At 44.7% G+C, this 13,442-nt stretch overlaps 1 protein-coding gene across 3 annotated transcripts; it reads left to right on the top strand.

Moving 5' to 3' along the window:
• Positions 1 to 3,197: 3,197 nt before the first annotated feature.
• Positions 3,198 to 12,958, top strand: bicra (BRD4 interacting chromatin remodeling complex associated protein; the record flags this gene model as incomplete). 3 transcript variants are annotated; one of them, XM_079246950.1, is made up of 14 exons in its annotated part: positions 3,198 to 3,241; positions 3,345 to 3,390; positions 3,883 to 3,948; positions 4,186 to 6,255; positions 6,438 to 6,620; positions 7,673 to 8,299; positions 8,390 to 8,570; positions 8,687 to 8,784; positions 9,059 to 9,193; positions 9,312 to 9,361; positions 9,456 to 9,604; positions 9,699 to 9,793; positions 9,895 to 9,997; positions 10,093 to 12,958. In XM_079246950.1, 14 exons carry the CDS (start codon positions 3,201 to 3,203, stop codon positions 11,904 to 11,906), a joined length of 5,658 nt encoding a protein of 1,885 aa, XP_079103076.1. In that variant the 3' UTR covers positions 11,907 to 12,958. The 3 variants fall into 3 exon arrangements, with proteins under 3 accessions (XP_079103076.1, XP_079103077.1, XP_079103075.1); XM_079246951.1 differs by having other exon boundaries at positions 3,201 to 3,241; positions 9,892 to 9,997; XM_079246949.1 differs by lacking the exon at positions 3,883 to 3,948 and having other exon boundaries at positions 3,201 to 3,241; positions 9,892 to 9,997.
• Positions 12,959 to 13,442: the final 484 nt, after the last annotated feature.

The raw sequence follows: 13,442 nt of genomic DNA, 5'->3' as shown, positions 1-13,442 counted from the left end.
TCAGAATAAAATACCTTCACCGGCAAGACATCGTCGCTATAAGGGTTTTATTTTGGCGACCAACCCCTAAAATTCTGTTTGAGCGTAGGTTTTTGGCTGCAGGTCAAATTTAGACGAACATTTTCAATGAAAAACCAATAATGCAATTTTTGTCACCAAAAAAAAAAAAAGAACTTATCAATAGGCTACTAGTGCAGCTTGTCAAGATGTGGTATTGGAATTACCTCCTGAAAATCAGTTCCTCGTTGAATCAAATAAATATTTACCAAACATATATGCAGTGTCTATTATCTAACCCGCTTTTTTATTTGTACACAGATGTATTGCACAAATGAAATGTCCATAAAAGGCAGACAGTTACACCACAGTGTCCAGTGTGTTGCTATTGGTACCACTGGCTGAAAGATGTTAGAAATGTCGTTTCACAGTGTATCATTCACAATTTTTACAATGTTGTAGTGGGGAAAGGGGCCCCTGGAACACTCTGAGCCCAGGGACCTGTTCACTTTTAATCCGGCCCTGTACACACACACACACACACACACACACACACACACACACACACACACACATATATATATACATATATATACATATATATACATATATATATATATATATATATATATATATATATATATACACACACACACACACACACACACACACATCTGCGGTGTCTTCACTTTTTTCTTCTTCATTATTTTACACAGTTCGGAAACAAAAAACATCAGACCAAGCAGAGGAAGGGACTCAAATGTTCAGCAGTATGTTCCGAAGAGTCCAGTCCATTACGTTTACGTACCGAGATTATAATCAGGCAATAGCGGAAGTATCCTGTTTCCTGGCCGTAGTTGGGTCCTGTAGAGCAGCCCGTGCGAGGCTGTCCTGGAGACCCCGCGCTGCCTGCACCTCTATCGTCTCGGGTGAGTTTGTTACAATGTAGCAAAATTCTCTATTAATCCGAATAAATGCAACGAAGCTGCAATATCCGCTAAATGCGGAGAAGCCGCAAAATGCACTCCTACCGCAATCGAAACGCCACAGTTCCGCACGACCCGACAAACATGTTCATTTTCCAGCGAATTCCCAAGCATACCCCCCTCATCCAAGAGTATTCCAACATTAACTCATATTTTGCTTGCAATTAGCGATAGCTAGCTACGCAGTTGCGTTCACACTTCCAAGCGGACAATATTGCTTTTGCTTGCCTGAATTGTGGTGCCGCTGGGCTGTATGAGTGTTAAAATTATGTTCCTCGGTAGTTTGTTTTGAATGTCAAAGCCTCAAGCTAGCTGTACGTCTCAATATTGTTGATAGCTGGTTAGCTTGCTAGGCTAACGAAAGTCAACCCAGATGCATCAAAATAATTAAGAATAGAGGTGAAAGTAGGTATGAAAATTGAACGTTTGTCTATATTTAAGTGTTAAGTCGGCTACGTGACTGTCACATATTGTTTGTTAAGAGTAATGTGTAAAATACGACTGCAAATCTTTTTGAAAACACCAGTTAGCATGTAGCAATCGGTTAGCACTGTCTCCATTCATATCCTGCGCACTGGTTGTGCTTTAACCGAGCAATGGCTACGATCTGCTACCTCTCCAAAGCGGCAACCGGGCTCGCTGCATAATGCTTGCATGCAAACTGTGTTGATTTGTTTTGTTTGTGTCATTGGGAGAGATAATCACAGTTGTGGTAAACTCAGTGAGAAACCCAGACTGGAAATCTTTCTAGGCGGTGCGAAAACCGCGCGTTTTCAGTTTGTTGTCTTTTGCTGTTTTTCGGTGTTTTGTAAGTTCTGCTTGATGTGTGGATGGCTTCACAACAACACCATGGTGTTTTATTCTTTAGTCGTCATGCGAAAAGAATGACGTGCTGCAAATAATAATAATAATAATAAGGTATGTTAATATGCAGCGCGATCAACTTTGTTTTCTATTTTTAAAGGGAAGTTAAAACACATTTTCAAAGCTGTAGTTTGCTTCTTTCAACGATGATCATTACTGTCAGAATGAGGAATTAGACATTGTTTTAGAATTATCTCTATTAATCTCATCATTATTGGCGGTTTATTTTGTATTTGGTCTGTGATCAATTTTGTTGTGACAAATTAGGCTACATTTTTATTTTACAGCGGCACAGAAAATATTCCCATTATAGGTTTACAGATTTATTATAGAGAACTAAATATGCATACAGTACTTCTAGAGAGTAATTAATTATTTTAAATAAAAGTTACTTTACATCATTTGTTGTCTTCTGCAGTACAAAGTTTACAGTAATAACCCGAGAGCAAGAAATTTAGATATTTAGTATAATATATGCAGTTGTCTTTGGTGATGTATAGCCAAGAATTGGCCCAGCAGAAGAATGATTTGTTTAAATGGCTGTCGTCTAACAAAAATATTAGCTAATAGTTACTTTTCTATCGTAGATTTTTCAGTGTCCACTTTGTTATTACTGGTATCGTATTATAATTGTTGTCATGATAGGGTTTAATAATGACAACAAAAGACAGTATTGCTTCTTTAGAGTATCATTTATTTGAATGTGCATTTGTCTCTTATTGATTGTGTTTACTTGAAAATACACTTTTTGATTCCCGATGCAGACTACAATTATTTATATGCTTGTTTGTGGGTTTTTTCTGTTGCTTTTGTTCAGTAGAACGTTTTTGGGGTTTTTTTGCTTTTAACACTGTGTGAGTTGTGTGGTCCTGTGTCTTTTATTTTTTATTTTTAGTTATTTTATTGGGTATTTATTTTTAATTGTTTTACCTGTTCTTATGAATTTAACAACATTATTATTTCATTTCATTTTTATTTTGTGATATTCAACTCTGTGCAGCACTTTGGGGACATTCTGTTTTTAAAATGTGTTTTATAAATAAACTGGATTGGATTGGATAAAAACATTCCTCAGCAGCCACAGTGACGAGGTTGCCTGCTGGAAGAGTCCCAAAAATATTTTGCTTTTACTATGAAGTGATTGTTATTAATATTCACATTACAGTTATTCAACGGTAGGAAATGTTTACAAAAAAAGCAGTCAATAAAACAGCTTTTTCTTGAATAAGCCCTACCTTAAATATTGATGGGAAAAATCTTTTTGTTCTTGTTATGAAGACCACATAATAAAAAGTATGATTTTATACATAGATTGGTCTTACAAGAGCTTTTTTCTTAACATCAACAGTTGTCATGGATGATGAAGACGGCAGGTGCCTTCTAGATGTAATTTGGTGAGTAATTTCTGACACAGTGGAGTATCAGAATAGGTCTGTAACTGTTAGTATTTTATTTATTGTCTTGCACAATCATAAATGATGTTATTTTCTCCTACAGTGACCCAGAAGCTCTCAATGACTTTCTTCATGGATCTGAGACCCATGTAAGTATGAGGGGGCATAAAGAGTCAAAGACATCCCATTGGCAAAGCTTGACAACTCTTGTTATATAATTAAAGTTTGTAATAAAAGTGCTACTTTATATTTTGTTTTTGGTGGTTGCGTCGCTCCCTACTAAAGTCACTCTGAGATTAACGCACCCAGAATCCTGCATCCCTCACTGCTCTCTTTCACTTTTTTACGTCTTTCTCTGCTAAATGGTTGGCTTTGCTTTTGGATTGCATTATACTGTTTATTTCATCGAGAACTGCTAATACTAACGCTTCCTAACTCTTGAGTTATTCCTATCATTTTGTTCCTCTGTCGCTTACCTCTTAACTGGTTCTTTGTTTTCTGAGTTCTCTTAAGTGGGTTCTACCCTTTCCTTGCCCTCCTCTGTTTTGATGGTCTGTGTTTTTCTGTCCTGGTGACTTTTGCCTGCTGGTTTGGGTGCCTTTGGTTTCTGTCTGTCCTATCCTTGGTGGGTGTGTCTGTAGTTGGACACAGATGACCTTTTGGATGGTTCGAGTGACCCCTCCACCTCGTTCTTCTCTACCACTGGGGTGAGTAAAATCCCCCAAATCTTCCTGCTGCTGTCTATCCATCTATCTAGCATGCATCTATAAATCCCTTCCTTTCCTACTAACACTTGACAAGCTTTAATTTGCTGCAATTTGACAAGATGCTCATGTGGGATTTTCATCTGTGTTATTGTTTTTAATACGTCCCTCTGAATATTTAGTCACTAGAATTCCTGCATCTCCTGGTTTCACTTCTTTCCTCTTCTTTTGTACTTGAAGGGCCATGTTTCAGAGGTCCAGCCAGCGGTCCAGCTGTCATCCAGCGAGTCAGCAGGCTTGCCCAGAGTCAGTGTTGACCTGGACTTCCTTGAGGATGACATCTTGGGTGAATCACCAAACGAAGAAGGTGGGAGCAATGGCATTGGGACAAATCATGAGCCATGTGACATCTTGCAGCAGAGCTTGGCTGAGGCCAACATCACAGAGCAAAGCTTACAGGAGGCAGACGCCGAGCTGGACCTGGGCTCCTTTGGGATTCCAGGCCTTACACAGGTGGTTCAGACACTTCCTGATGCCAGCCTCTCTGGGGTTGGAGGCGCTGCTGTTGGTGTAGGCATCGGTGTTGGGGGAGCAGCAACAATTTTCCCTGGGTCAGCTCCAAGCACCACAACTACTCCTCCTAATGCCGCAGCTGACATGCTGGGCTCGGTACTGGCTCAGCAGGGCCTTCAGCTCCAACCCCAAGTCATGAACAAGGCCATAAGTGTTCAGCCATTTATGCAGCCAGTGGGCCTGGGAAATGTGACACTTCAACCCATTTCAAGTCTCCAAGCTCTTTCTAACGGGAGCCAGTCTGGACATTTGGGTATTGGACAGATTCAGGTTGTGGGTCAGCCAACGGTCATGACTATCAATCAGTCTGGGCAGCAAATACTGGCTAAAGCTATGGGTGGATACCAGCTGCACCAGTCTGGGCCAGAGGTATCAGGTGCTGCTTCTCAGGCAGGGCTCGGAGGCTCAGGAGGTGGACTTCTGATCCAGGGTAACAAAGCCACTTTGGGATCTCCAGCTTTAAATGGACCAGCTGCGTGTGTCAGCAGCACAAATAGCAGCAGTAGCGGCACAATGACTGCTCCTGCTGGGCTTGTTGGCTTTGGAAACACCCCTCTTAGTTCAGGAGTCGGACCCCAGACACAAACTCAAGGCCAAATCATGCAGAACGTGATCATTCGCACACCAACACCTATTCAGCCTAAACCCCCCCAGGGGGGCACGATTCAACCCAAACTCTTCAAACAGCAACCACAGCAGCAGCCACAGCCAGCACCACAGGCCTTGCAAAACGATGCCCATAAGGCTCTTGGGCTGCAGCAACTTCCTGTTTCTGCTGCTCAGAATGTAGCCTTCCTAACGGGAAAGCCTGGCTCCAACGTTGTCCTGAGTACCCAGGCTACAACGCAAGGCCCTCAGTTTCAACAAACCTTATTCAAGCAACAGGCAGCGCAACCATCAGGCAAACCCCTGAGTGTACACTTATTAAACCAACCAAGCAGCATCGTTATTCCCTCTCAGACTGTTCTTCAAGGTCAGAACCACCAGTTCCTCCTTCCTCAGCTGCAGGCAGGTGGGCAGATCCTGGCCCAGCATCCTGGCAGCCACATCATCACTAGTCAGGGTCCTGGTGGTCAACTAATTGCAAATCAGATTTTAACTGCAAATCAGAACATCAATTTGGGTCAGGTGTTGAGTTCACAGGGTCCCCCTGGGGCTGCCCACATCCTGTCTGGACCCATTCAGCTGCAGCCTGGTCAGATGGGCACACCTACCCTTTTTCAAATGCCCGTTGCCTCATTGGCTCAAACTCAAAGTCAGACACAGACCCACACTGTCTCAGGTCATGCCCAGACAGTTATACAAGGCATGCCGATCCAGAACTCCCTGACCATGCTGAGTCAGGTGGAGGGGCTGAGCCCTGCTGTCAGCCTTCAGCCCGCCCTGCAATCCCAACCCAGCGGTGTCCCCAGCAGTACGGGAGCAGCAACCGTGGCTCAAGGCCAGCCTGGGGAAACGGTTGCCGTGCTAGGAAGCTCCACTGAACAGGCTTCTCATCCTACTCAACAACTTGTACAACAACCCTCCATCCTCACCATGCAGCCAGCTTCCGCAGCGTCCACTGCTTCCACAGTACCTTCCTCTTCTCCGTCCATGTCTATTTCCACTTCTTCCTCTGTCACAGCGGTGGGGCTGGTCCCCCCTCAGGCTCAGCAAAGCCCAGGGAGGTTATTATTCACCAACCCGGGCTCAAGCATGATCCTGAGCCAAGAGTCTCTGCAGATGTTCCTAAAACAGGTCAGTGCTCTACTCTTCACTCTTTTGCTTTTCATGTGTTAACATAGTCTTTAAAAAAGTAGATAACATGCATGGAGTGATGTCTTGGTTTGCCCTCTTTGGTTCACTATTTTATTCCCCATTCCCTCCAATCCCCTTCCTCCCTCCCCCTCCTTATCCTAAAATGGTAATTGTACTATCAGGAGCAGCTCCACCAAACAGAGAATGAGTCAACCCCCTCTGTGGGCGTACCAGCGTCTGTAATCGTCAGCAGCAACAACATCACTGCGGCCCCTGCTGTCCTTGACAGCCAATTAACTGACTCTTGGGTTGGTCAGAGCCACAGCCCTTCCCCTGGCCCCTCCCACATGACAGCAGTGGTAAAGGTAGAAATGCCCCTTTATGTTGAGCCCCAGCCACTTGCTGCTGCTGCTGCCGCTGCCGCCACAACAATGTTAGCTTTTCCTACCTTTCCCCGTCACTGCGCTTTACTTCTCCTGTGCAAGTTATTGCTTCCACGGCTCTCACATGTGCTGTGCAGCTCAGAGCCAAAATAATTCCTTTGCTTGCAGCATCTGTGCTTTTTTCACATCGCATCATTACTTGCATGATCATTCCAGTTGTCCATATCTACTGTGTGTAATTTTTATACTTGTCTTTTAATTTCTAAAGGATGTGATTGTTTATGAAGCACCTTTTCTTTTTTTCTCCTTTTTTTTTTAAATACAAAAACTAATATTTAAAATGATTTCATGTTTTTTTTTTCTCCATTCATTCTGTGTATTTTGCAGCAGCATGTAAAACATGCTCAGGCTTATGAAAAAAATACAGTTTTTAGTGCAACTGAATACTAATTGCTTAGTGAAACTCAGTCATCTCGCCTTCATCTACTACATTAATGACAGATGACTAATCAAGTCTCTCCACTCTATCTTGCACCTCTCATTTGCACTCATTTTGCACTCTCATTACTTTATTTAATCCCTAGTTTGACGAACGCGGTGTCCCCCAAACCAAAACCCTGTTCCCCAAACAACCATCACATCCTCACAGATCTTGTCAGCACTGTTTCCTGTGATTCGCCAATTGATCGTTACTCTCTTCCTGTGTGATCTGCCCAAAAATAATGAAAATGATCAGTGGACTCCTTCTACCTTTTATTATCCTCTAGATTTGTTTAATCTCAACACTTTGCTTTTGTGTTGTTTGACCTGTGTGTGTGAAATCTAGGATTGGGAGATTGTTTTTAATCACAGGCAGTTTTTATTTGGAAAATAATTAGTTATATTATAATAATTAGTCTGAATAACTGTGATTAAGCCATGTCTCCCAAACCTACTCTGTTAAATCTTGAATCCTGTCTGTGAGTCGTATTTGTTACATTTTTTATTGAAATAAAATTCCCAATGAAGACAGCATCCCAATGTTTCTACTACAGGTACCCTCAAGTGGACCTCAGCAGCCTCTGAAGATCCAGGGAATGTCCCCCTCACCGGCGTTGACCACTCATGCCACACCGCCCCCGGTGGCAGAAAGTCCCCAGCCTTCCCAGTCTCCGCTCATGCTTAGCCAGCAGATCCAGTCGCCGCACCATCAGCAGCAGTCACGTCCTCCTTCTCAACCTCAACCCCAGTCTCAAACTCCCTCTCGCTCATGCACGCCCTCATCTCACCCTCCACTCTTTATTGTGCACAACCAAATCACAGAATCCCCCAAACCTGCTCCACAAGGCCAGGCGCAGCAAACGCCACCCCAACAGGCACACATTCAAGTTCAGCTTCAACCTCTGCCTCGGCCTGCCTCGCAGCCTGCACCCTATCAACAAGAAATGCCTCCGGTGTCGCACTCACCCAAGCCACCTCCGGCTCCACCAGCACAGCACCAGTTTTCTGCTCCTCCTGTTAGCGCTTGTGCTACGGCTGTAGTAAAAACCCAAGGTCCTGTCCAGGGCTGGATAACTGGACAGCAACACCAGCTGCAACTGGTCGGAGCACAAATTCAGACCCTGTCATCCATCAGTCAGCCTTCACCTCAGCAGAAACAGCTGCTGGAGAAGCTGCACCAGGTATTGTCAGCATATAAAAACATGTTGTGCACTTTGTAAACTGGCCTCAAAAACTAAACTGTCTTCATGTCTTTTTTTTTTTTTTTTTAGGTCCAGCAGAACATCTTGCTCCAAGCCAAACCTCATCCTCAAGCCACCGGTCAGTTTAGTTCCCAGCAAGACGTGCCTGTTGAAAACGTGGTGATTGCATCATCAGCCAGCACTGACACGCCGACTCAGCTTCCTTCAATGCTACAGCCGACATCAGTGCTTGTCAAAACTTCCGCCACAGGTTAGAAACAATGTACATCTGGTCTTAGAAAGCAGAAAGACCTCAAAATGCCATGAATTCAAATTCACTCAAAAAAAAACTTTCCTTTTAATTATTTTTTTTCCTTTATACTTTAGCATCAAGTGACTTACAGGTATTCTCAGGAGCCCAAGGCCCAGCTGGAGCAATGGTAAATCAACCTGTCACTCCTGCCAGCCTTACCCAGCCTTCACAGGTAGGTGACATCACAGAGCCAGTTGTCTTTTTGTGGGGGAGAAATGATACAGGTTCTCACCATTCAATAAAAAACATTTAAAAAATGTAATGATAATAATATTAATGAATTTTATTTATAACGCACTTTACATTTAATACCAGACATCAAAGTGCTACAGAGTAAACAGCAGAATATAAAGAAACAACAATAAAATACAGAAAATGAACAATTAAAAGCAAGAAAATGTACATTTTTATCTGTTTATAAAATTTAATTTCTTCCTAAATCTCAGGTTCAGCCAAAGCCAGGAGTGATCAGCTCAGTTGGAGGGATGAATGTGGGAAAAGGTGGGATGAAGATCCAAGTGTTGGGAACTACTCTGACTCAAATGCCTGCCCCACAGCCCCCAGCTCCCGTACAACCTCAGGTACAGGGTTGTCAGTTTAAGAAGCCCTAAAAGTTATTTCTCTATATATCTTTATATAATATCTGAACTACGGCATAAAAGTTTTAATCATTGAGTTTTGTCTCTGTTCACGTAACAGACAACGACAATGAAAATGCCTTTCAGTGCAGAGCCCAGTAAAGAAGCCAGGTGAGTGCTGCAGGCATTTTCACAACTTATTTCATGTTTTTTTTGGGGTTTCTTTTTAATACTTTTTCTATAAACACACGCTTCATCACGGCAGGATGCTAGAACAGCTAAGGAAGCATCAGGGTTCAGTGCTTCATCCCAACTACAGTGCTCCTTTCCACTCTTTCGAGGACACACTGCACAGACTGCTGCCTTACCATCTCTACCAGGGAACTGCCAACTCCTCTCAAGATTATCAGAGAGGTAAACTCTTGCCATGTGGTAACCTCTTGCCTGTTACCTTGGATACAGTGTTTAGTGTACATTTCACATGTAAAAACATTTTGAATCCTTACAGTGGATGATGAATTTGAGAGGGTCTCCTGCCAGCTGCTAAAAAGGACCCAGGCCATGGTGGATAAATATCGTTACCTACTCTTTGCAGAGTCCAAAGTAAGTGTATAAACTAGCATTCTCGTTGTGCGCCGTGTTGATGTCCTCTCTGTCCTGGACTGATTTTGAACTGAAATGGTTTGACGTTTGAACCTGAGCAGAGACTTGGCCCCTCGGCAGAGATGGTGATGATTGACAGGATGTTCATTCAAGAGGAAAAGGTTGCTTTGAGTCAGGACAGGATTTTGGCCAAAGAGAGACCAGGTACCTTAGATTTTCCTTTGACCACATCTGATGTTGTGGTTGTCTGTGTTAACCAAGTGTCTGCTAATGGTGTTGTTCTGTTTGTTTCTTTGTAGAAGAGTTTGTGGCAAGTGTGCGAAAGTTGGAGAGTGTAGTTTCATCCCAACCAGACTCATCACTAGCTGAGCCTCCGTTAGTGAGTGGAGGTACATCTGTGGCGGCCCCTGTTCCAGTAGCAGCAGCTCCCGTCTCAGCCCCTGTTCCCAACTTTGCCCCAAACTCTCCTTGTGCGCCGGTTCCTGCTCCAGTTCCAATTCCTGCTCCAGTTTCTGCTCCAGCTCCGGCTCCTGCCCCGGCTCCTGCCCCTCCTCCCCTTTCGTCTTTCCCCCCTACCAAACTGGTCATCAAGCAAGGTGGAAGTGGTGCATCTGTGTCCTGGTCCACCAGCTGCCCTCCAGCTGCAGCAGCCAAGCCAGTGGCTGAGCCAGTCAGCCAGAGCTCCACCTTCATTCGTACTCCAGCATCGTCATCCAGTTTCCCCTCCCCGTCTTTGAACTCCCAACCCGCCGATGACGATGATGCTCTCCCGCAGCGAACTAGCAAGCCGCCTATAAAAACCTACGAGGCTCGCAGGAGAATTGGATTGAAGCTAAAGATCAAGCAGGATCAGACGGGTTTCAGCAAGGTGGTCCACAACACTGCCTTGGATCCGGTGCACACGCCTCAACCTCAACCGAGCAGTCAGTCCACGTCCGAGCCTCATGCTCCGCCTCAGTCTGAAGCTGCTGTTCCACACTCAAAGTCCCACCCTTCGTCGACTGTTCCCTCCACAGTCATCAGAACTCAGTCCCCCGTATGCACTGCTTCTTCTGGCTTTTCAGTTGCTGTGGCAACGACGCAGTGTAACCCACCACTGAGAGGTAATGTCCCCCATAGCGCAGCCCCATCCTCCTCCACCTCCTCTTCTCACACATGGTCATCCTCCACATCGTCCTCTTCAACTCAGATGAATGGGACGTTGGACCACCACAGTTTGGGTGGGGTCAAACACAACCCCGCTTCCACTGCCACTCCCTCGCAGACGACCTGCCGACTGCCCCTTCGAAAGACCTACCGGGAAAATGTCAGTCCCCGGGTCAGACCTGGCGTACCCGGTGGAGGAGATGAAAGTTTGTCCTATCCCAGAACCACTCCATCCCCCCCCAGGCATGAGGCCTCAACCCCTCCCTCAGAGCGGACAGTGATAGCCAGCGTGAAGGTAGAGAAAAGAGACAGGGATTCCTTACACACACACACAGAGCTGAGCCACGAAACCGACCATTTAGGGAGTACGATGCAAGGGCTGGACCGAATGAATGAGGTGTTAAACCGCGGCATCAAAGCCACCCAGCACCATGTCCCTCTGCTCCTAGACCGAGAAGGTGCAAAGGAAAGAGGGGAAGAGCACACAGACCAAGAGACAGATGGAAGTAAGTACAAAAGGTTGAGTGGTAAAAATAGACATAGAACAGGGGGGACATTCAGAATGGACCAGCATGCTCCTGGGCCTCCTTCTCCAGAGTCCTCCTTCACACGAGACTCTTTGCTTCCTGCCAAACGCTGCAAGTCTGACTCTCCAGACATGGACAATGCCAGCTTCTCAAGCGGCAGCCCTCCGGACGACTCTCTGAACGAGCACCTGCAGTGCGCCATAGACAGCATCCTGAACCTGCAACAGGAGCCCCCTGCCCGCGGGCATCATATAAAAGGGGGCAACAGCAGGCACCACCAACACCAAAGTCAGCGCCCAGGAGATTTGGCAGCCTCTTCCCATAGATCTTCAGTCCCAGCCCCTTCCTCTGCTTCGTCGTCGTCATCCTTGGCCCAGCACCCTCAGGTTGGTGGCCGGGGCCACAATGGCAGCCTGGTGTCCCAGACTCAAAGCAGATAACAGCCCCTCAGCCCCAGGCTGGACTAACAAGGGGTCACTAAGAGGTGAATCCGGAGGCAGGGAAGGGGGCTCTGTGAAAACTGCATCACTGTACAACTCTGCCATGCTGTGTTGGCTTTGTTTGTCCATTTGAATTGTCCAGACATTTCTTTGTCATTTACAGTCAGAAGTAGCCCGATGGTGGCACGAGTGTGGTAAAAAGTAATATGTTGAGTTACAGACTTGAATATACATGACTTTTTTGTGTTCTGTCAAACACTTTAGTAACAACATACATTTGTCAAAGGCTGTTCTTTAATTCTGTGTTTTCACGTCTTTCTTTTACTCTTTATACATTCCTTTCATGCGGCTGAGTGCCCGCCTCTCGCCGCAGTCGTTCATGGTTTAAACTGTCGTGTTGAGCTTCAGGGTGCTTGTTGAATCAGTTTATAAGTCAACAGAATACGATGGTGTGATACTGTAACAGGTTATAATTCATACCTTGCATGTATGACTTTCACCTGAACGAAGAAGCTGCCCTGCAGATACAAACAGCACACGGTAAATGCAGTCTGGATATGTCCTCTGTAACTCTGAAGGGTCAGTACTGCTGGTTTTGAGATGGAAAGTAGTTTCCATCTTCATCTCACCTGCGTTTAAACCTCACATGAAACTTTTGGTTAAACAAACACAAAAGAGAATATTATTTGTCAAGTTACTCTCCTTTGACTGTTCTCTGAAACTGTAACACAACGATGTCAAGATGTAAAAGCGGATGTATGGAAATGTAAGTTATTTTCAGCGCCTAATGTCAGGTTTTCACACGCATTCACACCTGTCCTGCTGTTGCTCATGATGCCAGGTTCGGACATTTTTCATTTCAGTCAGCAGGGGTCAGGCCAGTTTAAAATGATGATTTTCTGTGTGTTTGGTCTGTTTGTTTGAACTTTCTGCCGCTGTATCCCTGCCTCCCATGAGTTTTCTTGTTTTCTAAGGTGGACAATTCAAACACAAACACAGCACAAGCATTAAAATGGGGGGGGGAAAAAGGAACAATAATAATGTACAAAAAGACCGGAAGAGAATTTGAAGTATAGTATTACAGATTAATTTTGTATTGTATTTATTGTGTATAATGACACTTTTTAAAAAGAAATGTACATTTAGTAAAACTGTAAATTAAACCTCGCTTCTTTTATGAACCAGTTTGGATCCTTTGGTCTTTTTCCAGCAGTTTAGACTGTGATTGACTGGTGGGTAAATTCCTTTGGATGACTAATGATGACCAACTGTACTTGATGACAGTCAGGAGGGGATGGTGGGTGCTGTGGGGGTGTGTTCTCTATTGGACAACCAGCAGGTGGTGCATGGAAGTAGAAACTAAACGGGTTTATGTGCTTCACTGCCGCGAGGGCTCAGAGCATCTGGGAGGAGCGAGAAACTTTTAGGTGGATTGGAGGGAAAATGTTGTGACGTCTGTAAATGTATTGCATGTTCCTGTAGATTTAGCAGAAAAAATGACATTTGGGAAACATGGAGCAGTAAGAAACCATGTGG

This window comes from Telmatherina bonti (assembly GCF_933228915.1).
Source record: "Telmatherina bonti genome assembly, chromosome: 9".
Lineage (NCBI taxonomy): Eukaryota > Metazoa > Chordata > Actinopteri > Atheriniformes > Telmatherinidae > Telmatherina > Telmatherina bonti.
The sequence above is the reverse complement of the archived record's forward strand: the minus strand, read 5'-3'. Positions and strand labels throughout refer to the sequence as shown.